Source organism: Pelodiscus sinensis, chromosome 19, assembly GCF_049634645.1.
Source record: "Pelodiscus sinensis isolate JC-2024 chromosome 19, ASM4963464v1, whole genome shotgun sequence".
NCBI classification, from domain to species: Eukaryota; Metazoa; Chordata; order Testudines; family Trionychidae; genus Pelodiscus; species Pelodiscus sinensis.
The window spans coordinates 11963299-11984263 of NC_134729.1; the positions used below are offsets into that span (position 1 = coordinate 11963299).

General features: G+C 61.8%; 3 protein-coding genes across 5 annotated transcripts in view; 1 reads left to right on the forward strand and 2 right to left on the reverse strand.

Annotated features, from left to right (window-relative positions):
- Positions 1-20965, forward strand: part of LOC102458375 (adhesion G protein-coupled receptor E1) — a 198344-nt gene that overhangs the window by 167625 nt on the left and 9754 nt on the right. The window lies entirely within an intron of this gene.
- LOC102457369 (retinol dehydrogenase 8) lies at positions 639-9356 on the reverse strand. Of its 3 annotated transcripts, none has more exons than XM_075902302.1 (8): positions 9229-9355; positions 8339-8437; positions 6784-6897; positions 5662-5823; positions 4658-4837; positions 4135-4228; positions 3564-3747; positions 639-2128 (listed from the first exon to the last, which is right to left on the reverse strand). In XM_075902302.1, exons 3-8 carry the CDS (start codon positions 6878-6880, stop codon positions 1898-1900), a joined length of 948 nt encoding a protein of 315 aa, XP_075758417.1. In that variant the 5' UTR covers positions 6881-6897; positions 8339-8437; positions 9229-9355; the 3' UTR covers positions 639-1897. The 3 variants fall into 3 exon arrangements, with proteins under 3 accessions (XP_075758417.1, XP_075758418.1, XP_075758419.1); XM_075902303.1 differs by having other exon boundaries at positions 9125-9230; XM_075902304.1 differs by lacking the exon at positions 8339-8437 and having other exon boundaries at positions 9229-9356.
- The window catches only part of LOC106732134 (A.superbus venom factor 1), a 48939-nt gene continuing 40394 nt past the window's right edge, over positions 12421-20965 (reverse strand). Inside the window, exons 35-41 of the mRNA XM_075902289.1 lie at positions 19981-20070; positions 18001-18106; positions 16689-16778; positions 16098-16187; positions 15121-15204; positions 12946-13081; positions 12421-12645 (exon numbers count right to left, since the gene is read on the reverse strand). Coding sequence (XP_075758404.1) covers positions 12504-12645; positions 12946-13081; positions 15121-15204; positions 16098-16187; positions 16689-16778; positions 18001-18106; positions 19981-20070 — 738 coding nt within the window. The 3' untranslated portion in view covers positions 12421-12503. The remainder of the gene's footprint in view (positions 12646-12945; positions 13082-15120; positions 15205-16097; positions 16188-16688; positions 16779-18000; positions 18107-19980; positions 20071-20965) is intronic.

Sequence of the window (20965 nt, forward strand, 5' to 3'; positions counted from 1 at the left end):
AATTGCTCCTTCGTGGGTGGCTTCCAGGAACACTGCTGCTGGAGGAGCACCGGGGACTAGGCTGAGGGGAGGCTTGGCAGAGGGCCCTGGTCTCATTACAGCAGGGAGCAGAATCTGGCAGCCGGGGGGTGGGGATGCTTGTAGCTCTGTGGTCCATAACAGCCAGCAGCCAATGTGCTTGGGGCCTTGAGCTCCGGAGTGGGGTGGCGTTAGGATTCAGCATCCGAGCCAGGAAGCTGCAAACAGCCCCAGCTTGCCCCGTCCAGCTTGGCTGCTCCAGGAGCCGGGGTGGTGGAGCTGGCTCTCGGAGGCAGAGGTTGGGGCCCAGCCTGCTTGCAGGACCAGGCATAGCTCTGATCCTGCCTCTGCCCCAGCCTTCCTGCGTGACCATAGGCAACTCACTTAGCCATTCCCGTCTCTGAAAGGGACAGGGCCAGCCCTGCCCTGCTGCCCACAGGGGCTGCGAGGAGACACACTCCCCTTGCATGCAGTAATGGGGGGAGATAATTTAGGTAGCTGGAGCCCAGCAGCTGTCCTGGCATCATTCTCCCCCACCCCCAAGGGCCTGCATCTGGCCCTTTGCTTTCCCCCAGCCCTGGAAAGTTCCCAGGCCTTAAGAACTGACCCCAGCCAGCATGTTCCAGCACCTCTGTTTATTTGGGAGGGGGGGCGGGCGCGGGACTCAATTCGCATGGGGCTCTAGGGAGCCTCCGGGCTGTCCTTAGCCCTACACAGCTGCTGGGGGACAGTCACTGCGCACACAGGCTCACGGTCCCAGCAGTTGCTGGGAGGTTGGGGCACCAGGAAACTGGCCTTAAGGGGGTGCAGGGCCACGAGGAGAAGGCTGCAGCCTGGAATTCAATACAGAAATGCTCCATCCTGTCTGGGTTGCTGGTGCAGCCCCTTGGGGCCTGCCTAAGAGGTACTAGCTCCCCCCCCCCCCCCCCCACAGCTGTCACTAAGCCCCCTTGAATCCAGGGCCATGAGCCGCACCAAACCTCAGCAGAGAGCTGGAAGTTTGGCTGCATCACTGCCCTTCCCAGCCTGCTGGCAAACACACTGCCCCTCACTCGAGCAAATACGGCCAGCGTCGCAGTCCTGGACTGCCCCCCGCCCCCTCTTCCTACCCTGGTAGCGCGGCTGGAACCCGGCCCGCTGCCTCCCTATGCCCTAGCCACACCCTGGCCGGGCTGCCTGCCTATGGAGGCTTTGATCAGCCGGGTCCAGTCCCACCAGCGGGCGTGAGGGGCACCGGGATACAGGCAGGGTCCTAGCCCCAGTGCTGGGAGGGGGGCAGGATTCCTGGGGCCCAGCCCAGCCGCAGGGCCTCAGTCCTCAGCCTTGCGAAAGCTGGTTTAAAAAAAATCCCATTAAAACCCCACATGAGCTAAAAAGAGGGGGTGGGGGGGCTGCTGTCTAGATCAGTGGTCCCCAACCTTTTGGGGCTGCCGGGGGCGGGGCCACTCACGTGCGAGGCTGCACACGCGCCCAGGGGCGGGGCTATCCATACGTCACGTGCCCGGTGCTGGCGCCGCCTATGCGCAGCACTCCCGAGGGTCAGCGCTGCTCCTACGCCTCGCCCCCAGGAGCCGGCAGCACCCATGAGCCTCGCGCCTGGGGGCGGGGCTGTCCACGTGCTGCGCGCCCGAGGGCAGGGCCGGCCCCGGTCACTCGGCAGGCGCACAGAAATGGCCCGCGGGCACCGTGTTGGGGACCACTGGTCTAGATCGATGCTCCTAAACACGGTCCCTCCCTCTCCCCCGGGCTGGGGCCGAGGTTCTGCTGCTTTCACAAGGGCCGTCCACACTAAAGCTAGGGTCTCACTACGGGGGGGGGGGATCTCTATCCGAGCGGCCTGTGCTGTCCAGGGGGGAGGGAGGGGGTTGGCGCCTGCGTCTCATGGAGACTTGTTATAGGCCATGTCCCGCCTCTTCCTCCACTGCAGCATTTTGAGGAGGCTGAGGCTGGCTTTGAAGAGCCGGTCGTGCTGGAAGATCATGTGGTGGAAGGCGTTCAGAGGCAGGTTCCCGCTGGGGTCGGCGTGCTTCAGGGTGGTCATGGGCGTGTAGAGGCTGTTGGTCTGGTAGCGGAAAGGCGGCTTCTCGGCCAGGATCACCTTGGCCGTGTGCTGGGGGGGCGGAGGAAGGGACGGGCTGTTAGACACTCGGCCGTGCGCCCTCCGCTTCACCCGTAACGGTCTGGGCATGGATCAGCCCCGGGTCCACCGGCCAGACCCCCCCCGGTGTTTGTAGAACACCCTGCTGGGGCGCCTAGACACTACTGTAATACACCTAGTGAATGTACAGCGCCCAGCACCGGTGGTTGCTACCATAATACACCTAATAAAAGGTACAGCACCATTGGTAGGGTGTCTAGATGCTACCATAATACACCTAGGCTGTGTCTACACTGGGCCACTTATTCCGGAAAATCAGCCGCTTTTCCGGAATAAGCTGCGAGCTGTCTACACTGGCCCTTGAATTTCCGGAAAAGCAACAACACTCTACTGTACAAAATCAGCCGCTATTCCGGAAAAACCATTCTGCTCCCGCTTGGGCATAAGTCTTTATTCCGGAACACTGTTCCGGAAAAGGGCCAGTGTAGACAGCCCAGTAGTCTTTTCCGGAAAAAAGCCCCGATTGCGAAAATGACAATCGGGGCTCTTTTCCGGAAAAGCGCATCTATTACGGTACTGCCTACAAGCTGTACCCCACTATACTAGGTGTATTACGGTACTGCCTACAAGCCGTACCCCACTATACTAGATGTATTACGGTACTGCCTACAAGCCGTACCCCACTATACTAGGTGTATTACGGTACTGCCTAGTAGCCCCAACTATGGGTCAGGTCCCACTGCGCTAGGTGCTGCAGACACACAGAACAGAAGGCTGGGGGCTGCCCCATGGCCTCACTCTCTAAGGCAGCCTGAATCTCCTGCGGGGCTGAGCTGATGCCACCAGGTGGGGGTCTGGCCCAGCGAGCTGTTACCCCGAACTTTTCCCAGATTCAGCAGAGAGCTTGCAGGGGAGCCAGGACTCCCTGATTCTGTTCCCAGCTTGGGGAGGAGAGTGGGGCCTGGGAGCCAGGACTCCAGGGTTCAATCCCAGCTCTGCAAGTCGCTTCCCTACGCCTCAGTTTCCCCCCTCTGTGAAATGGGCATAGCAGTGCCCTGCTCCACCATTTCCACCTTGATCTCCCAGCGCTGCACGGTAGCATGTTTGCTTCCTCGCTGGCCGCCCTGCCCTTCCACAGCCCCACCCCGCCCTGCCCCCCGCGGCAGGTCACTGACAGGCTGGGCAGCATGTGAAGACTGAGCCCAGAGACGATGCTGGCAGCCCCCGCTGATGCCAGGGCTGCCAGCTGGATTTGGGGGTGCTCAGCGCCCCAACAAGCAGGCCCCTGGGCTCGAACTGCCCACCCTCTGTCCGCTGCGTCAGGGTCCCTGAGCCTTGCTTGGAAGGGCCCCTAAACTCCAGGGGGTGGGAGCCGAGTGCCATGAGGCTAGGAAGGGGGCGGGAGGGGTCGGTCTGAGCACAGGAGGGTGGGGAGACAGTTCTCTACCTCAGCCACCTCCTCCGGCGACTGCCCCAGCGCCGTGAAGACTTCCTTGGAGTAGGTCATGTAGAAGCCCTGGAATATGTCCAGCGTCTCCTTGTCCACGGCCGACAGGTCCATGGCGGCGGCTTCCTCGTAGAGTTTCCTTTCGAACTCGGTCGTCACCGGCCCGGGCTCCATCAGGCTGATGCTGGGGAGGAGCAGGAGACGGTGAGTGACACGTGGCAGCGCCCGCACCCACCCAGCCAGCGCCCCTTTGGGCAAACGCGGAGGGCAGCTGCTGTGCAGGGTGCAGCCTGGGCCAGACGGGCTGGTGCCCCTCCCCCTCAGACCACTGGGCCCCTCGTCTGGCCCCCTTCCATGTCAGCTCCCCCACCCCTCCCCCTTGTACCCCTCCAGCCCCTTCCACCCCCCAAAAGCTCCATCCACTCCTCCCCCTTCCACCCCCCAAAGCGCCATCCGTTCCTCCGTGTTCTACCCCCCCACTCCATCCACCCCTCCCCCATTCACTCCCCACTCCAACCACCCCTCCCCTTTCTACCCCCCACTGCTCCATTCACCCCCCCCCCCGACTTACTTCACGCCAAACTTCAGCGCCTGCAGGGCCAGGCTCTCGCAGAAGCCCTCCACGGCGAACTTGGAGGCGGAGTAGACATCGTTGAAGAGGAGGCCTGGGGAGCGGTGGGGAGAGGGATTCAGCCCCCCACACGAGCCGTGGGCGGGGAGGGAGCTGGGCCGGCCAAGGGAAGGCTTGGCAGGGCTGGATGGGACAAGGGTCGGCTGCTGGAGCGCGGAGACGTCTGCCCCGTGCTGACCAGAAGTGTCCCGCTGGCTCCTGGGTCCCCCATGGGTCTGAGGGCTCGACTGTAAGGTCTTTGGGGCAGAGACCAGCTTCTCGCCCTGTGTTTGTGCAGCACCCGGCACGGAGAGGACCGGGGCCACAGCTGGGCCTCCTAGGTCAGTGTCCCTGGCGGGAGGGGTGCTCTGGGAGGCTTCCACTCAACAGAGGTCCCTCACCCCCAAAGGCAGCCTGGACCCGCCCTCCCCCCCCCCACACCAAGGCACAGCCGGTCCCCAGGGGCCGCGGCCCCCGCCCCCACCTTGCAGCCCCAGCACGCTGCTCATCACCACGATGTGGCCCCGGCGCCGGCGCTTCATGTCGGGGAAAACCTCGCGCACCAGCCGCACCAGCCCGAAGAAGTTGGTGTCGAAGAGGCTCTTCATGGCGGCCACGCTCTGGCTCTCCACCGGCCCGATCATGCCCAGCCCTGCGTTGTTCACTGCAACGGACGGGGGCCTGTGAGCCCCTGGACTCGCCCGGGGGGGGTCACAGCTGCTGTAGCCCCCCCCCACCTCCAGTGGCGCAGCCTGGGAGCCCCACTGTGCTGGGGTGCCCTGTGATCCCCGCTTCCCTCCAGCAGGGGGCAGTGCGTGTTACCAAAGGCAGAGGCACCCCTGGTCTGTGTGGCTCCCCACCCGCCTCCGGCTGGCCCCTGCCGTGGGGCGACCCACAGGCCTCATGGCTGGATGTGCTGGACAGGCCAAGGGGGGAGATACTAGAATAGATGGGCCCAGGGGCCCGATCCCATATGGTTCCCCCTCAGCCGGAGCCCGGCGCTACTGGGAAAGCGGCGAGATCCCGGCTTTGTGGAGCAGCCCCCTCGGTGCTCAGCCGAGCTCCCATTGGGTCGCCACCAGCAAGGCCAGCGCCCCCCCCCGCTCCCCGCATGAGACCCTGCCCCACATGGCTGCTCTAGTGACCAAGATCCACAACCTGATGGATTTTTAGCAGGGGCAAAGGGCGGAGCCTAAACCGGCAGGCCTACGTGGGCGGGGTCTAAACCGGCAGGCCTACATGGGCGGAGCCTAAACCGGCAGGCCTACGTGGGCGGGGTCTAAACCGGCAGGCCTACGTGGGCGGAGCCTAAACCGGCAGGCCTAAGAGGGTGGGGTCCAAGGTACTCAGGACCCCCTCCTCTGGAGGAACCCCCAGCTGCCCCAGGCCCCCACAGTGGAGTGAGGGGTAGACAAGCGACACTGTCTGCAGGGAAGCGCGCAGCCCCCACTGGCTTTCCAAGCTCGGCAGCCCCGGCAGGGCTCCTACCCAGCACGTCCACTCTCCGCTGGGGGATGGCCTCCACGCAGCGCCGGATGGACTCCTCGCTCGTCACGTCCATCTGGCGGATCTCCAGGGTCTCGTCCAGCACCGGCCCCGCCTGCTTCTCCAGCTCCTGGCGCTTGTCCAGGTTCCGCATGGTGGCGATGACTAGGCAGAGCGATCGGGGCATGAAGCTGGAGTTGGGGGGCTGCGCTCCGTGCTGAATCCAATGCACTAGGGGGCGCTGTGTGGCAGGTCCGGGGGGGGGGGGGGGCGCTCTCCCCTGGCAGCCTCAGTGTCCCAGGGTGACACCAGCGCAGAATGGTGCCTTTTCCCCAGGCAAGGGGCCTGCCCCATCAGACATCCCACGCCGTAGAGCTGCCCCTTCCCGCCCCGGTCCGGGTGGGTAGCAACTCTCTGCCTCCCGAGACCCTCCAAGCTGTTACCCGCAAGCCCAACCCTCCTCCAGAAGTGGCTGAGCAATCTCTGCATCAGCAGCTGCCATGCCCCACCCCAGAGGTGGCTGCATTTCAGGGGCGGGTGAGCAGTCCCCATATAAACAGTTACCACGTCCCGTCCCTCCCCAGAGGTGGCTGCATTTCAGGGGCGGGTGAGCAGTCCCTGTATAAACAGTTACCACGTCCCGTCCCACCCCAGAGGTGGCTGCATTTCAGGGGTGGGTGAACAGTCCCCATATAAACAGTTACCACGTCCCGTCCCATCCCACCCCAGAGGTGGCTGCATTTCAGGGGTGGGTGAACAGTCCCCATATAAACAGTTACCACGTCCTGTCCCACCCCAGAGGTGGCTGCATTTCAGGGGTGGGTGAACAGTCCCCATATAAACAGTTACCACGTCCTGTCCCACCCCAGAGGTGGCTGCATTTCAGGGGCAGGTGAGCCGTCCTCGTATAAACAGTTACCACGTCCCTTCCCACTCCAGAGGTGGCTGCTTTTCAGCACTGGCTGAACGATCTCCGTATTGCCAGCAGCCACGCCCCACCCCAGAGGTGGCTGCATCTCCATGTTGGGAGAAGCGGTTTGGGACGTGGGCCATTAATCTCCCAGCCCTCCGCCCCATGTTGCGCCTCTTCTCCAGCTCTTTAACTCCCCTCCCCTCGCCTCTCACCTCGGAACCGCTTCAGCTCATCTCTAGCCAGCCGCACGGCCAGAGCCAGCCCGATCCCGGAAGAGCAGCCCGTCAGCAGCACATTCCTGCAGGACATCCCGTCTGGCTGGCTGGCTGTCCGAGCAAGAGAAATCAGGGGGGAGGCAAAGGGGGGTCTAGTGGTTAGAGCAGGACTGCTGGGTTCTGTTCCCAGCTCTGGGAAGGGAGCAGGGCCTAGCAGTTAGGGGAGGGAGGGGAGAAAGAACTGGGGATGAGGACAGGGGTTCTTGCTGCAGCTCTGGGAAGGGAGTAGGGCCTAGTGGTTGGGGGGGAGGGGAAGGGCAGCATTGGGCATCAACTCCTGGGTTCAATTTCCCAGCTGGGGGGGTGGGAAGCAGGGTTTAGCAGAGGGGGGAGTGAGGCATGAAACACTGATCTACTCTGCCGTGCCAGTCTCCCCCCCCCGCCAGCCTGTGAGCTCAGCTTGTCCTAGGAGAGGATTTCCACCATGCTGGCGCCAGCCCCTCCCCCTCCCGCAGGACAACACACTGCTCTGCTCTGGCCTCGTATTCCCGCAGCCGGCGCCGGCTCTGCACCTGGACCCGCCCGTAACCAACCGGCCCAGCCCCTGGTGCAGACACAGCCCGGGCAGCCCTGGGGCCTCTCGCGCTGCCGGAACCCCCCGGCCCTTGATGGGGGCTGCATCCACACGCCACCCCCCGGAGGCCCATGCAGCCAGGCCAGCCCTGGCAGGAAGGGCAGCGGTTCTACATCCCAGCTCAGCCCCTGGAACAAGCTCCCCCTCCCTGCTCCGGTCTATTTAAGCCGCAAGGTCTTTGGAGCAGGGGACCGGCTCTCCCCCAGCACCACGGGCCCCCTGATCTCAGAGGGTGTCCCTGGGAGCTACCATAACACCCCTAATAACTCGGCCAGCTGGCAAGACTCCGCAGCTCCTTTGGCCAGGCCAGACGCAACAGGAGGGAGCCCGAGGGCTGTGCCAAGGCAGTCGGCAATTAATAATTAACGGGCCACAGCTCCTCATGGCAATCGCTGACCCAGATCTCAGCTAGATCCATGCCAGGGATCTCTCCTGACCCAGTTCTGACCCAGCGACGCTGCTCCTCCGGGCGGGGGATTACGGCCAGTCAAAGGGCCGGAGCTGGGCCATCGTGGCCTTGCGCCCTGCTGGGGACCAAAAGGCCATCCTGCCATCTCCCGCCGGCGGCTGGGAATCCCCCCAGCAGGATCCCAGGAGCAGAGAGCTGACCACGCGGGAACAATTCAGATGGGCCGGGCCAGCAAGGAGGAGGTTCTGCTCCTGGGTGATTCCTGTTTAATTGGGCTCCGGCGTCACGGACATAGATCTCGACCGAGGCGCCGAAAGCTCTTTCCAAAGGGAGCGCGCCCAAGGCAAGGGGGCTACACCCAACAAGCCCCGTCGCGCCTCGGAGGAAAGGCAACACTTCTAGGGCCGTGGTTTGGTTCCTCGGGAGCCCCTAGAATCCAGAGCGGAGATCCGGGTCCCCCGTTGTGCCGCAGAGAGTTAAGGGACAGGCCCTGGCCCCGAAGAACTCACAATCGAAAGCAACCGGCGGAGGAAGCTTTCCAGCTCGGACGCAGCCTCCGTGTGTGAGTGGTGGCAAGTTATGGCCGACCTGTGCCTCAGTTTCCCCACCTGCAAAACAGGGCTAATAACAATCCCTTTCTCTGGGCCTTCTGAGGGCTGGCTCTGGCTCTCACTGTATCCTACAGGAGCTGGTTCATCCGGGCCCAGGGCAAAAGCCAGGCCGGGAGCAGCGGCATGTGGGAGTCTGATCTGGGCAGGGTGAGAGGGGTCAGTTCTGGGCCATACACACCCCTCCCAGGGAATTCAGGGCTCCTGCTCAAAACCGCACCAGCTCGGTGACCTTCGCTGGCTCTGGGGAAAAGCCGCAACCCCCGCCAGCCTGTCTAATCTGGGCTGAGCTCCGGCCCAGCCAGGCTCAGATGGGGCTGCTCTCTCCCTCCCAGGGAGGTCCCCCCCCACCCCCGGGGGCTGCCCCACCCTGGAAGGTGATTCTCAGGCCAGCTCCAGAGACCTTCTGTGCTTGCAATGGGCACCCCCCCCCACACACACACACCTTGTCCCTGCTGCAGGACCAGCCCCCAACCCCCCCTTGCATTTTGCACCCCCCACTTCCAGCTCCACCCTCCCCTCCCCCAATGCAGCCCCTCCCAGATCTGCTCCCCGATCTTTCCAGCCCCTCCCAGGGCCCCCAGATCGGCTCCCCATTGCACCCCATCTTCCTTATCCCACTGCACCCCCCCCCCCGCCTCCTCCATCCCCGCTGCACCCCCAGATTGCCCCCGCTGCACCGCGCACCCCCTGGCTCTCAGCTCTGCCGCGGGCCCCCCTGGGCCCGAGCCGCCCGGCGCCCCACCTCCCCCCGCGCCCCCGCTTTCTCCGCCGCCCGGATCCCCGCCTACCTGCGGCGCTGCGGGCTGGAGTTTCCCCGGCTCAGCCAGTCCCCGCCTCGCAAGGGCGGCCGCTCCGCTTCGCCCCGCAGCACGCCGGGGCTTGTAGTCCCCGCCAGCCGGCCCGGCCCGGCGCCCCCCAGCCCCCGGCTCCTGCCGCGCCCGCCCCGCAGCCTTGCTATGGCAGGGCCGTGGGGCTTTGTTATGGTAGGGTCGCCTGTGCGGTAGCTTGTTATTGTAGGGTCGCGGGTGCTGTAGCTTCGCATGGTAGGGCTAGAGTCTGCACGTGAGGCTTTGTTATGGTAGGGTCGCTTGTTCAGTAGTTTGTCATGATAGGACTGGAGCGTCCACGGGGGGCGGGGCTTCGTTATGGTAGGGTCGCCTGTGCGGTAGCTTGTTATTGTAGGGTCGAGGGCACTGTAGCTTGGCATGGTAGGGTTGGAAGCCTGCACGTGGGGCTTTGTTGTGGTAGGGTCGCCTGTACAGTAGCTTTTTATGATAGGGCTGGAGCGTCCACGGGGGGAGGGGCTTCATTATGGTAGGGTCGCCTGTGCGGTAGCTTGTTATTGTAGGGTCACGGGCACTGTAGCTTGGCATGGTAGGGCTGGAGCCTGCACGTGGGGCTTTGTTATGGTAGGGTCGCCTGTACAGTAGCTTGTTATTATAGGGTTGTGGGCACTGTAGCTTCCCATGGTAGGGCTGGAGTCTGCACGTGGGGCTTTGTTATGGTAGGGTCGCCTATCCAGTAGCTTGTTATGGTAGGGCTGGGGTGCAGTGGGGGCTTTGTTATTGTAGGGTGACTTGTACAATACTTTGTTAGCAGCAGGGCCAATAGCCACCGCAGCCCAGGCTCAAAGGAAGTGGCTTCGCGCTGCCTGGACCGTGGTGCTGGGCCCCCCCAGCCCTCAAAGCCGGGGCTCCTGTGGCAGTTCAAAGGGGCCCCAGTTGCCCCTCCCCCCCATGGGGCCTGCTTGTTATGGTAGGGTTGGAGCATTGTACGGTGGCGTGTGATAGCAGAGTTGCTGCCACTCCAGATTTCTCTTCATACTGGCACTTTGTTCTGCAGTACCCGAGCGTTGCCGTGTTTGTCGTGGGTGGGGTTTTATTTTGAGGTTGCGGCCGTTTTCGTGTGCGGTTCTGTGCCACCGGCTGCTCCGCTGTGGGCTGATGCATCAGAAATTGCACCGCATTCGCCTGCGCACCACCCCTGGCCTGGCTGGGACCAGCTGGCGCAAGGCTTTGGAGAGTCCAAAAAAGGTCCGTAAAAAATTCTTTCAAATAAAAGTCACCCGCAGCACTACGGAGTGAGGTACGCAGGCTACCCCGGAAACGGGACGCCCATATTTAAATACGGCTCCAGAGATCCTGGCAATTACAGGCTGGTAAACCCGAATCAGTACCAGCCAAGTGGGTGAAACTGGAGTAAAGAACAGAATTAGCAGACACGTGGATGAACACAATTTGCAGGGGAAGAGCCAACCCGGCTTCTGCAAAGGGAAATCCAGCCGCATTGATCCACTGGAAGTATTTGAGGGGCTCAACAAGCATGTGGACAAGGGGGACCCTGGGGATAGAGTGTCCTTAGATTTCCAGAGAGCCTTTGACAAGGGCCGTCTGTGACAAAGTGGGGACTGTAGGGGGTTTTATTTCCCTTGCTATGTTGTATGTGATTTCTGCTGTCCTGTAAAAACCGTGTGTGTGTGTGCGCGCGTGTGCGTGTGCGCACCACACGAAGAGAGATTAAAAAGACTGGGATTTTTCAGTTTGGAAAAGAGACGACTAAAGGTGGCTAAGATAAAGGTCTATACAGTCATGACTGGTGTGGAGAAAGTGAATAAGGAAAAGTTATTTATTTGTTCCCATAACACTAGGGGTCACCAAATAAAATTAACAGGTCGCAGGTTTAAAACAAACCAACGAAAGTTTTTCTTCACGCAGAGCACGGTCAACCAGTGGAACTCCTTGCCAGAGGATGTTGTGAGACCAGGACTTGAACAGGGTTAAAAAAAAGAACTAGACACATTCACAGAGGATACGTCCCTCAATGGCTGTTAGCCAGGCTGGGCAGGGACGGTGTCCCCGGCCTCTGTTTGTCAGAAGCTGGGAATGGACGACGGGGGAAGGATCACGTGAGGGTTCCCTGTTCTGTTCACTCCCTCTGGGGCACCTGGCATAGGCCAGTCGGGAGACAGGATCCTGGGCCTGATGGACCTTTGGCCTGACCCAGCCTGGCCGTTCTGATGTTCCCTATTACAGAACAGAAGTCGCTTTATTCTCCTGCCCAAGCAGAGTCCTTCTGGGGTCAAGTCGCCTTTGTTCCAGGCTAGTCTTAATACCTATAACTGCCGCTGTGCTCAGGGCCACTGATGGGAGGGGAGGGCAAAAGGGGCAGCTGCCCCAGTGATTTAAAAGGGCCCCCCCGGCCAGGCAATGCTGAAGTGCTGGCAGGAGATGGCTAGCTCCCAGCCCCCGCCCCTTCTGCCTCGCCCAGGGCCCAGCAACTCTGCCGGCAGCTCTGACTGTGCTAGGCGCTGTACAAACCACAGAATGAAAAACCAGGCCCCAAAGAGCTTACGCTTCAGAGCCTCCCCCCGGGATGTTAAGTTTCCCTGGCGTTACTGAGGGCTCGGAGGCAGCCCTCGAACTAAGTCTCCACCCTTGGGTGCTGACAGCCCTTCCCCTGCTGCCGCAAAACTTTATTCACGTTCAAGGGGTAACTCAGGTACAAAGGAGGCAGATGCCTCTGGCGAGCCCCCCGGCAGGCACAAAGCCCGTGGATCAAGGATTCAGGGGGATTGCAACAGGTGTACAGTTGAGGAATTAGATCAGTGGCCTGGTGTAAGGAAATGACCAAGCCCTGGGGTGTCTCAGAGGTGGGTCTGACCCACACAAGGTCCGGCTCCGTTCCGAGCTCGGCCTCGTGTCACGTTGTCATCCCTAGCCGGTCGCGTGTGGCCATGTGAAAACAGACCGAATCTGGCCCAGTCTCTCAAAATCGCAGACCAGGGTAATGGAGGGCTATGGAAAGCACTGCGTTGTGAGCGGCGTGTGTCCACCGCTGCCCTCTACGGGATGGAATGTGAACTGCACCGTGGTGTGTCATAGGCCCTATACTATGAGCAGCTGAAGGAGATTCTCCTGCAGATCCAGAGGTAGGGGCTGCATGCAGGAGGGTGTGAGTCCTACCCCTGCTGTGGTGGGATGTACAGAGGTTCGGCTGGGGTTCCAGGTTACACTATAAATAGGTCGTGGGAGACGGTGATGTTCCTGTGTCCTCTTCTCCTTGGCTACGAAGGGCAGCCGGTTGCCACCAGGTGCTGGGCAAAGGCCTCCAGGCCCGAGCAGAGGGCACGGAAAGATTCCTCATGGCATTCCTCATTGCTGGGCCACAGCTCAATCCAGGTGCTGCTCCCGAGCAAGTAAGCCATCCTGGGAAACAGAGTGGGAGGAACCATTACCGCAGCCCTGGGGGTGGTGGGGAGCCCGTGGGCACTAAGGAGAACCATTTCCCATTGTAATTAGGGGAGCACCCCGCTCATGGCCCTGCACAGACCATCCGTGCCCCATACAGCTCCGGAATGACGGCACAGAGATGAAGTGACTCACCCAAGGGCACATGTAGTCAGTGGCAGAGCTGGGAATTAAACCCACTTCTCCTGAGCCCCAGCCTAGTGCCTGATCCACCCCGCCCATCCTGCCCTGCTCTCTGGAGGCCTGCTGGAGACTCACTCGGTCTTCAGGTCCCACAGGTCGGTGCTGAGGCCCCAGATTAAGTAGCTCCGGTTCTCCAGCATGTTCAGGGCCGCCTTGCAAGCCACTGGGCTAATAAATCGCCGGGTCTGCCTCTGGATGCCTTGCTCTGTCCCTAAAAGAAAAACCAGTGACGCCCGTGAGCGTTGGGGGAAGATCCATGAACAGGAACCCAGACCCCTGGTAGAAGAGTCCGAGCTCGGTTAAACAGGTGTCAATCCAGAGTGACGTGTGATTTCAATTTTAGGGTGACGTGGGCTCAGAATCGGTCTTAGTGGGGTCACTCAGCATGGACATTTGGAGGATGGCCGTTAGCCAAGATGGTCTGGGAGGCGACCCCAGGCTCTGGGCGCCCCTAACCCTCTGACTGCCAGGCGCTGGGAGAGGACAACAGGGGACGGATTGTAGGGCAGGTGAAATCAGGACTCCATCAACAGAGTTACTTGGGATTTATGTTGGTGTCAGTGAGATCAGAATCTGGATTCATCTGTCTTGTTGGAAAAGGCCTCCCACTGTCACAAGACACAGAATCACAGTCCTTTAAACAGGGGGCATTTAGTAACAGACCTAATCATAGACTCTAACAGACTGGCTTTTACACAGCTTGAGATGCAGTTGTGTCTCTCTTGTTTACCAGGGAGGACCATGTGTGGTCTGGGACTCTGCAGTGCACAGTGACAGAAAGAAGCCAAAATATAGAGTGAAAGTCAACATGCTGAAATGTAGGCTGGGATTTTCAAAGGAGCCAAAGGGATTTAAGGGCCCAAATCATGCTGAACTGGGTGTTTAACTCCCTTAATCGTATCTGAAAACATGCAGCTAAATGGGCTGAAAGCACCTAGCTCAGAGCCTGGAACACAAAGGAGGCTGGGCAGCCTCTCGGGCAGGGCTAAGGTTGATTAGTATATTTTTTATCAGAACACTTTTCCATCACAAGATGCTGTTTCGTTAAGCGTGTCAATTGCGATAGACGTTTGTTGGAAAACACTGAAAAGAAGTGCTTTGATACGGCCAAAATTCTCCACTTTGACCCTCTGGGAGGGGACTATTGAGGGATTTTCGGTTAGAAAATGCTGTGAAAAGGTGGGAAAAAGCCGAAGAACTTGACTTGATCCTCAGGAACGTTTCCACTGGCCTGGATTGAAATCTCAGTGGGCGGGAATCTTCGACGTTGGGCTTGGTTTGGAGGCAGAACAAAGACGGCGTTTCGGCAGGACCGACTCTCCCGCTGAGCCCCAGGGGGGCTGCGGATGTGGCGAGCAGCCGCAAAGGGCCGTCGCCAGGCTCCCAAGGCGGACGCTTGCTGCTAAAAGCCAGCAGCGGGGTGCAGGGGGAGCGGTGCTCCGGAGGTAACAGCGCTCAGCAGGAAGTGATCTGTGTCCGCACAGCTCGGTGCCACCTGCTCTCTGGACAAGTAAGGCAGTTTGCCGCACGTCCTCTGCCGACCCGATGGGCACTGGCAGAGTTGAAGGGGGGAGCAGGGGGCTGGAACGGGGGGGGGGGGGGAGGCTGCGGGATGGGATTAAGGGCGTTAGCAGAGCTGGGGGAGGGAAGCCCTGGGGGGGACACTCAGTTTCGGGGGTATGCTGGGTGGGGTCAGGCTCACACTCCTGGACTGTGGCCCCGCCCCTGTGGCTCCGCCCACCGCTCCCCTTCCCCCCGCCTCTCCACACTCCTGCCCCAAGCGAGCAAGGGCCAGGCCTCGGGGCAGAGCGTGGGCTGCAGGGCAGGAGTGGGGGGCACCAGCAGGGCTGGGGGGGCAGTCCTGGGGTGGCAGGGGCTGCAGACCGGGAGTGGGGGGCACCAGCAGGGCTGGGGGGGCAGGCCTGGGCTGGCAGGGACTGCAGGGTGGGAGTGGGGGGCACCAGCAGGGCTGGGGGGGCAGTCCTGGGGTGGCAGGGGCTGCAGACCGGGAGTGGGGGGCACTGGCAGGGCTGGGTTCTGGGGGGGCTGTTGGTCGGGAGTCGGGGCATTGGCTGCACAGTCTGGCTCACTGGAGCTGAACTGCGCGGTTCTCCCCCACTGCCCTGTGCAAGGAGCTCTAAATCCCCCCCCCCCGCGCGTGCACCCAGGGTGTTCACTAGAACGCGGGGGGGGGGGGGTCCCAGGGCAGCCGACAGGCAGGGCGAGCGAGATTCCCAGCCAGGCCGTTACCTTCCTTTATGACCTGCAGGATCCGCATGGTGAAGTAATGGTACATCCCGTTCCGCTCCACCTTCTCCAGCTGCACTTTATAGACTGGGGGGGGGGGGAGATGGGAGTCAGGAGCCCGCTAGAGCGACTCGGAGCCACCGGGACACTCTAGGCTGGGCTCCGGGGTGCAGGCCTGACGCCGTGGCGAGGGGCTGCCGCAGGGTGCGGCGCATGACCCAGCGGGGGATCCCGGGGGTGAGTATTATGGGAGGCAAAGGCCGAATCAGATCCCACCCCCGGGGTGCTGGGCCCGTCACCTAGACTCCGGCGCGCCCAGCACTTCCTGCAAAGGGCTCCGTCCTTGGTGGGGAACTTGGAGGAGGGGGTGGGGATGGGCCGGACTCCGATTTTCTTGCTGCGTGAAAGGCCATGGTGAATTCAGAGCCCCCCCACCGCAGGGGCTGCCCGGGGAGCACAGCCCCCCTCTCCCCACACCTGCCCCCGGTCTCCCTGAGAAGGGGGAGCAGGGGTTTGGTCACACTGCGAACCATGGTGGGTTTGAAACATCTCACGCCCAGGGCTAAGCAACAGGCGGGGGGGGGGGGGGTAAACGCGGGTTTAAAACGCCCCCCCCGACCCCATTTCAGAGACATGAGCGTGCCGAGATCTTATCCTCCACGGCGCTCAAGGTCATCCCCGTGTCCGGGTTGGGGAAACTGAGGTACGGAGGCGCTACCGCCTGCCCAAGGTCTCCCAGCAGGCCAGAGCCAGGAATAGATCCCACCTCTGCTAGCTCCCAGCTGAGTGCCCTGAACACCCATCTAACCCCCCCCCCCCAGCTACGGGAGCCAAGAAATGGCGGGGGGGAGTCCAGCCGTGCCCCGTTTACACGGATGGTCCTGCCACTGCTGTGTCCATCAGGCTCTCCTCCCCCTACCGCCCCCCAGCACTGGCCCTGCCCTGGATACCAACGAAAACAGGCCAAGAGCCCGTTTTACCGTAATCCACCCCGGCCTCGCACGCCGCTTCCATGCGGAAGAAGATGTCCGCGTCGGTCTGTGTCAGCGTCTTGATCCGGCTGCACTTCTCTGGGGACGGAAGCGGAGGGAAGAGCTGCCGAGCCTGGGGAAGTGACAGGTTTTCGGCCCCCCTCCCTCCGGGCCTTCGCTGCCCTTCGGGGACAGGAATGGATTCGGCTCCCCAGCACCGCTCTGGGGGTCCCCCCCCCTTGCAGGGGCCCAAACCGGCCGACGGGGCTCACCCAGGAGTCCTGACGCCCCACCCTACGCTGCTCTAACCACTAGTCCCAGCTCCCCTCGCAGAGCGGGGAGCAGAACTCCAGAGTCTCAATGCTCTGGCGTGTGCCCCCGTCCATGCGGAAGGGTCCCAGGGGCAGCCCGAGAGCAGGGCCCGGCCAAAGGGGGTTCTAGGGGAGCAGGATGGACCGGAAGCATTAGATCCCCCTCGGCTCCTCATGCCTCCCCAGGCTCTCCCTGGCCCCAGCCCCCCAGATCCATTGCGGGTCCCACCGCAGCGGCCAGGGAAGGGGCAGAGCCGAGCGTCCGTCCCTCCCTGGGGTCTCCCTTTACCTTCCATGCACCGGCAGGCGTCCTCCTCGCACAGCAGGCTCAGCATGCCGCTCTCCTGGGTGGGGTGGTAAAATCGGGTGCAGCGGTTTTCTGAGCGAGGGGGGGGAGGAGGGTCGTGTCACCAGCCCGAGTCCCGGCGAGGGAGACGGGCCCCGCGGCACCCAGCCCCACACGGACGCCGGGCCAGGCGGGGGCACTCCCGCCCCGGGGGCGCACTCGCCGGGAGAGGCAGTCCCTGCCCCCCAGAACCCCGAAACACGGGAAATCCAGAACACCTGGTTTCACGTCCCCGGTCCCTTGGGGCAGCTCCTTCCGCGTTGCAGGATTGTAGCCTGCAGCCCATCCCCGCAGCCTCTGGGCACCGTCCTTGGGGAGCTCAGTGGCGCCTCGGGCTCGCCTGCCTTTTTGGGGCTAAAACTCTGCCGGGGATGGGGTTCGGTTGCCCGTCCTGCACTGCCCCCTGCTGGCCGAGGCTGGCACTGCGAGGCCTCTCTGCTTGTTTCCCTTCCCTGCTGCCCTTCCCAACACTATGCAGGACCGGCTGGGGCCCTACTTTATTAAACACAAATAACACGGCTCGAGAGGGTCTCCCCGTAGGGCCAGGGGCTGCACAGCCAGCCCCCTCCAGGGGGCTTGTGTTTCTCCAGGCACCCTTAGGAGAGCGGATCCTTCTTCGCCCGAGCACCCCCTGGGAATGATGGACTTTGGTCAGGCCCAGCCGCTTGCAAGTCCAGTAACTCCCCAGCGGATTCATTCTCCTTAAATGACCCCCACACACACTGGTGGCCTGACTGCTCGGGCTTAAAGAGCCTAGCAAACTGGGCTGGGTGGGTGGGTGGGGGGAGGGGGGCAGAAGGAGGGGGGAGTGGCATTATGGTGGAAAGGCTTTTGCCAAAGAGGAAACTGAGGCACGGCACAGTGAAGTGACTTGCTCAAGGTCACCCGGGGAGTCAGTGGCAAAGAACCCAGGAGCCCCGACTTCTCTAAGCAGAACTGGGAGCAGAGCCCAGGTTTCCCCCGGTCCCCGCTGGAAGGCACCGAAGGCAGCGTCCCTGTCTCTGAGCACCCTGGCCCTTTAACCCCCTTTTTGGGGCAGGGCTATTATCCCCATGAGAGCAGCGGGGAAACTGAGGCACGCAGCCTAAAGCAGCGGTGGGGAATCAAAGCCCCATCTGCCTCGTGGGCTAGTCCCGAAGAGCCAGCAGGGCTGTAAGCGAGCAGGGGCGAGGTAAAAAGCAGCTGGCTCCGGCCGGGGGCCATGCTGGGGCCAGGCGGCTTTGCTGGGGGCGGAGCGAGCGAGGAGTGCGCTCACCCAGGGAGTAGTACTCGTACACCGTCACGGCTGCCGGCTGGATCAGGCCCACTTCGAAGTGCTGGTGAGCCTTGAATTTCAGACAGTCCGTCTCCTGGCTGGACACCTAGGGAGGAAGAGAAAAGGCCCGTGAGGCGCTGGCATCGCCGGGGTCGGCGGGGGGAGCGCCATGGGGCAGAGGGTCTGATTCTCCATTACTGCACTTGGGACCGGGGCGTAAGGAGACGGGAGGGGCTTTAACCCCCCTTTATGCTCCGACTGCAGCGTAAATTAGAGCAGCTTTAGGGCCCAACCCAGGGATGTTAAACATCGGCTAATTGAATAGTCAATTGACCTCATGAATTCTTATTGGCTAGTCGACTAGTCTATAGTCCCTGGGGGCGGGGCCAGCAGCCGCCAGGAGCCCCCAGCTACCCTGCGCTGCAGCCTCTGTATCAGAGGCAGCAGCAATGGGGGGGCCAGGCAGAAGCTGGTCGGTGAGGGGAGCCAGTTTAAAAACCAGCTCCCCTCGCGGACCAGCTGCCTGGCACCCCGCTGATACAGAGGCAGCCGCGCTGGCTGGCAGCAGCCCCTGTCCGAGGGGGGGGGGGGTGAGTCTGAGCTTCCAGACCCAGCGGGAGTTGGAACTGAGCCGGGCTGCCTGCCCGCCTGGCTCCTAATACACTCGAAATGCAGAACCGCAGCGGGGGTAGGTCCCGGATCTGACAAGCCAGGACTAGGCCGGGCTGCTGGCCAGCCTGCTACCACATGTACTGGTGAGTGGGGGGATGCGTGTCATCTCTAGCATTAACCGATACGCTTTTGCTTATCAGTTAATCAGTTAATCGACGCTACTATTACATCCCTAGACCACACTGGGTTTTTTTGGGGGGGGGCGGTTCTGATTGGGGCAGGGCAGGAAACGTATTTTCCATCCTATGTCAATTTTGCGAGAGGACGGGACTTTTTCCCCATTCCAAACTGGAACGGAAGGCAGAAACGGTGAACATTTTTCAGGGCCCGATAACGTGGACGAACCCAGCTGCCCATCAGGCCGGTCGCCGCGGTTCTGCTCGGTCCCTGAGAGCGACCGTGCTTGGAGCTCGCCCGTCGGAACTGGTTACAAAACGGGGACGCGCGCCGAGAAGCGTCTGTGGCTGCCCCGAAGGGCGAGGGAACCGGCCCAGCACGATGTTTCCCTGGAAATCGACAGGAGGTCTCCCCCAGGGGCCCGGTGCTGCTTGGCTGTGCCGCTGGGGTGTGTTTTCAGAATTTGGAAGAGGAATCGTGGCTTCCTGAGTGCTTGTTCAGCCTCCCCGGCCCCTTCGGGGAACCACTTAAACCAGCCACCCAACTACAGCAATGCTCCTGCTCATCGTGTCCATGTGCGGAATAGTGTTACGTGCACTGAGGCACGTGCACCACTACTAGATACAAAAACCGAGCTGGAGGCGTGCTGCTAATCAGCTGAGCGGCACCGGACTCTCTCCTGAGCGGCCGCACAAGCACCCGACTTCCAGGGACACTGAACTACAGCCCGGTCGGAGATCGCAGGGTGGCTACCCACAGTGGCCACCTCTCTCGGCTCTCTTCAGTGCCCTCGCTTGTGCGGCTCTCGCGTGCTCCTGTCTCCCAGAGCTGGGAATCACATCTCCAGCCACAGTGCAGACGTTCCCATAGGCGTAAGCAGCCTACAGATCCGCCGGGCTCCTCCGGAACAACTAACTGGCCAAGTACTGGAACCTCTCAAGTGCTTATTAATCCATTATCAGGGGGCTTTGTATTAAAGGTGACTGACAGAGACAAAACAGTGGGGCAAGGAGGGAGAAAAGAAAGAAGGAAGGGAGGGAGGAAGAAAGGGAGGAAGGGAGGGAGGGAAGGAAGGAACAAAGAGAAGAAGGGAGGGAGGGAGAGAGGAAGGAAGAAAGGGAGGGAGGATGGACCCGCGTGCGGTGTGTGTGTGTGTGTGTGTGTGTATGCGCACACGAGGCCAAGCCGTACCTTGTCCAGGTAGAGGATGAGGGAGCCTCTCTCGGACAGGTCTGTGTCCAGTTCAAACTTGGAGATGTATTTGTCAACACGGTTTGTGAGCTGGGCATGGAAAGCAAATGGATCAGCCATTAGACCCCACAAGCCACGGTGCCGTCGTCTCCCCCCCAGCTCTGCCCTTCCTGGCCTCGCACCCCCCCTCCCCCATCTGCCTCTTGCTGTCCGGTCCGGTCCCGGCCAACCCACACCCCCAGGGTCTGATCCCGCTAGCGACACCCACCAGGGGTGCGAGTGCTCCCGAGCGCCTCCCTCTCTCCGGACGCGGCTCAGCCCTGCCTGGGCGGGACCCCGTGAGGAGCAAGGGGGAGCAGCATCTCTAGAGCCTGTCCAACACCGGAGCTGCCGATGTTCCTGCCAACCTCTCGGTCACATTTGTTCACCCTGTCCTGCCAGGACCCAGGTGGAGAACCCCCCAGACAGCCGCCAGCTGAGCACAGCATCCGGCTACCACCCAGCTGGGCTCCCTCGGAGCCTGTGGCCGAACAGCAAACCCCCAAGCAGGGGTCATGACCCAACAGGCATCAGGAGGTTGTGATGCCTTCTGCAGATTACTCTGTGCGTGTGTGTATGTGTGCGCATGTCTGTGCGGGCGCATGTGTCTGTGTGTGCATGCGTGTACGGGTGCACGCTTGTGTGTGCGCACGTGCGTGTATGTGTGCGCGTGTATGCATGTATGTGTGCCCGTGCGTGTATGTGTGTGTGCATGCACGCTTGTGTGCACGTGTGTATGCTTCTGTGTGTGTGCGTGTATGTGTGCGTGTGTGGTTGTGCATGTATGTGTGCGTGCATGTGTGTGAATGTGTATGAGTGTATGAGCGCCTGTGTGGATCCTGGTGTGGGCAGTGGGTAATGGAGGCAAGGGAAGGTGTTGCCTTCCCAAAACTGCCTGCACTGCTCATCCGCCCGGGAGGACGCAGTGCCAGCCCTGACCTCTGGG

Excerpts from the sequence above, each read along its gene's own strand:
- LOC102457369 (XM_075902304.1), bottom strand. The coding sequence starts at position 6,880 with ATGTCCTGCAGGAATGTGCTGCTGACGGGCTGCTCTTCCGGGATCGGG. Across the intron at positions 5,824-6,783 it reads TGAGCTGAAGCGGTTCCGAG|TCATCGCCACCATGCGGAAC; the intron begins GTGAGAGGCGAG and ends CGCTCTGCCTAG. Across the intron at positions 2,129-3,563 it reads CGCCGGAGGAGGTGGCTGAG|CACACGGCCAAGGTGATCCT; the intron begins GTAGAGAACTGT and ends CCGCCCCCCCAG.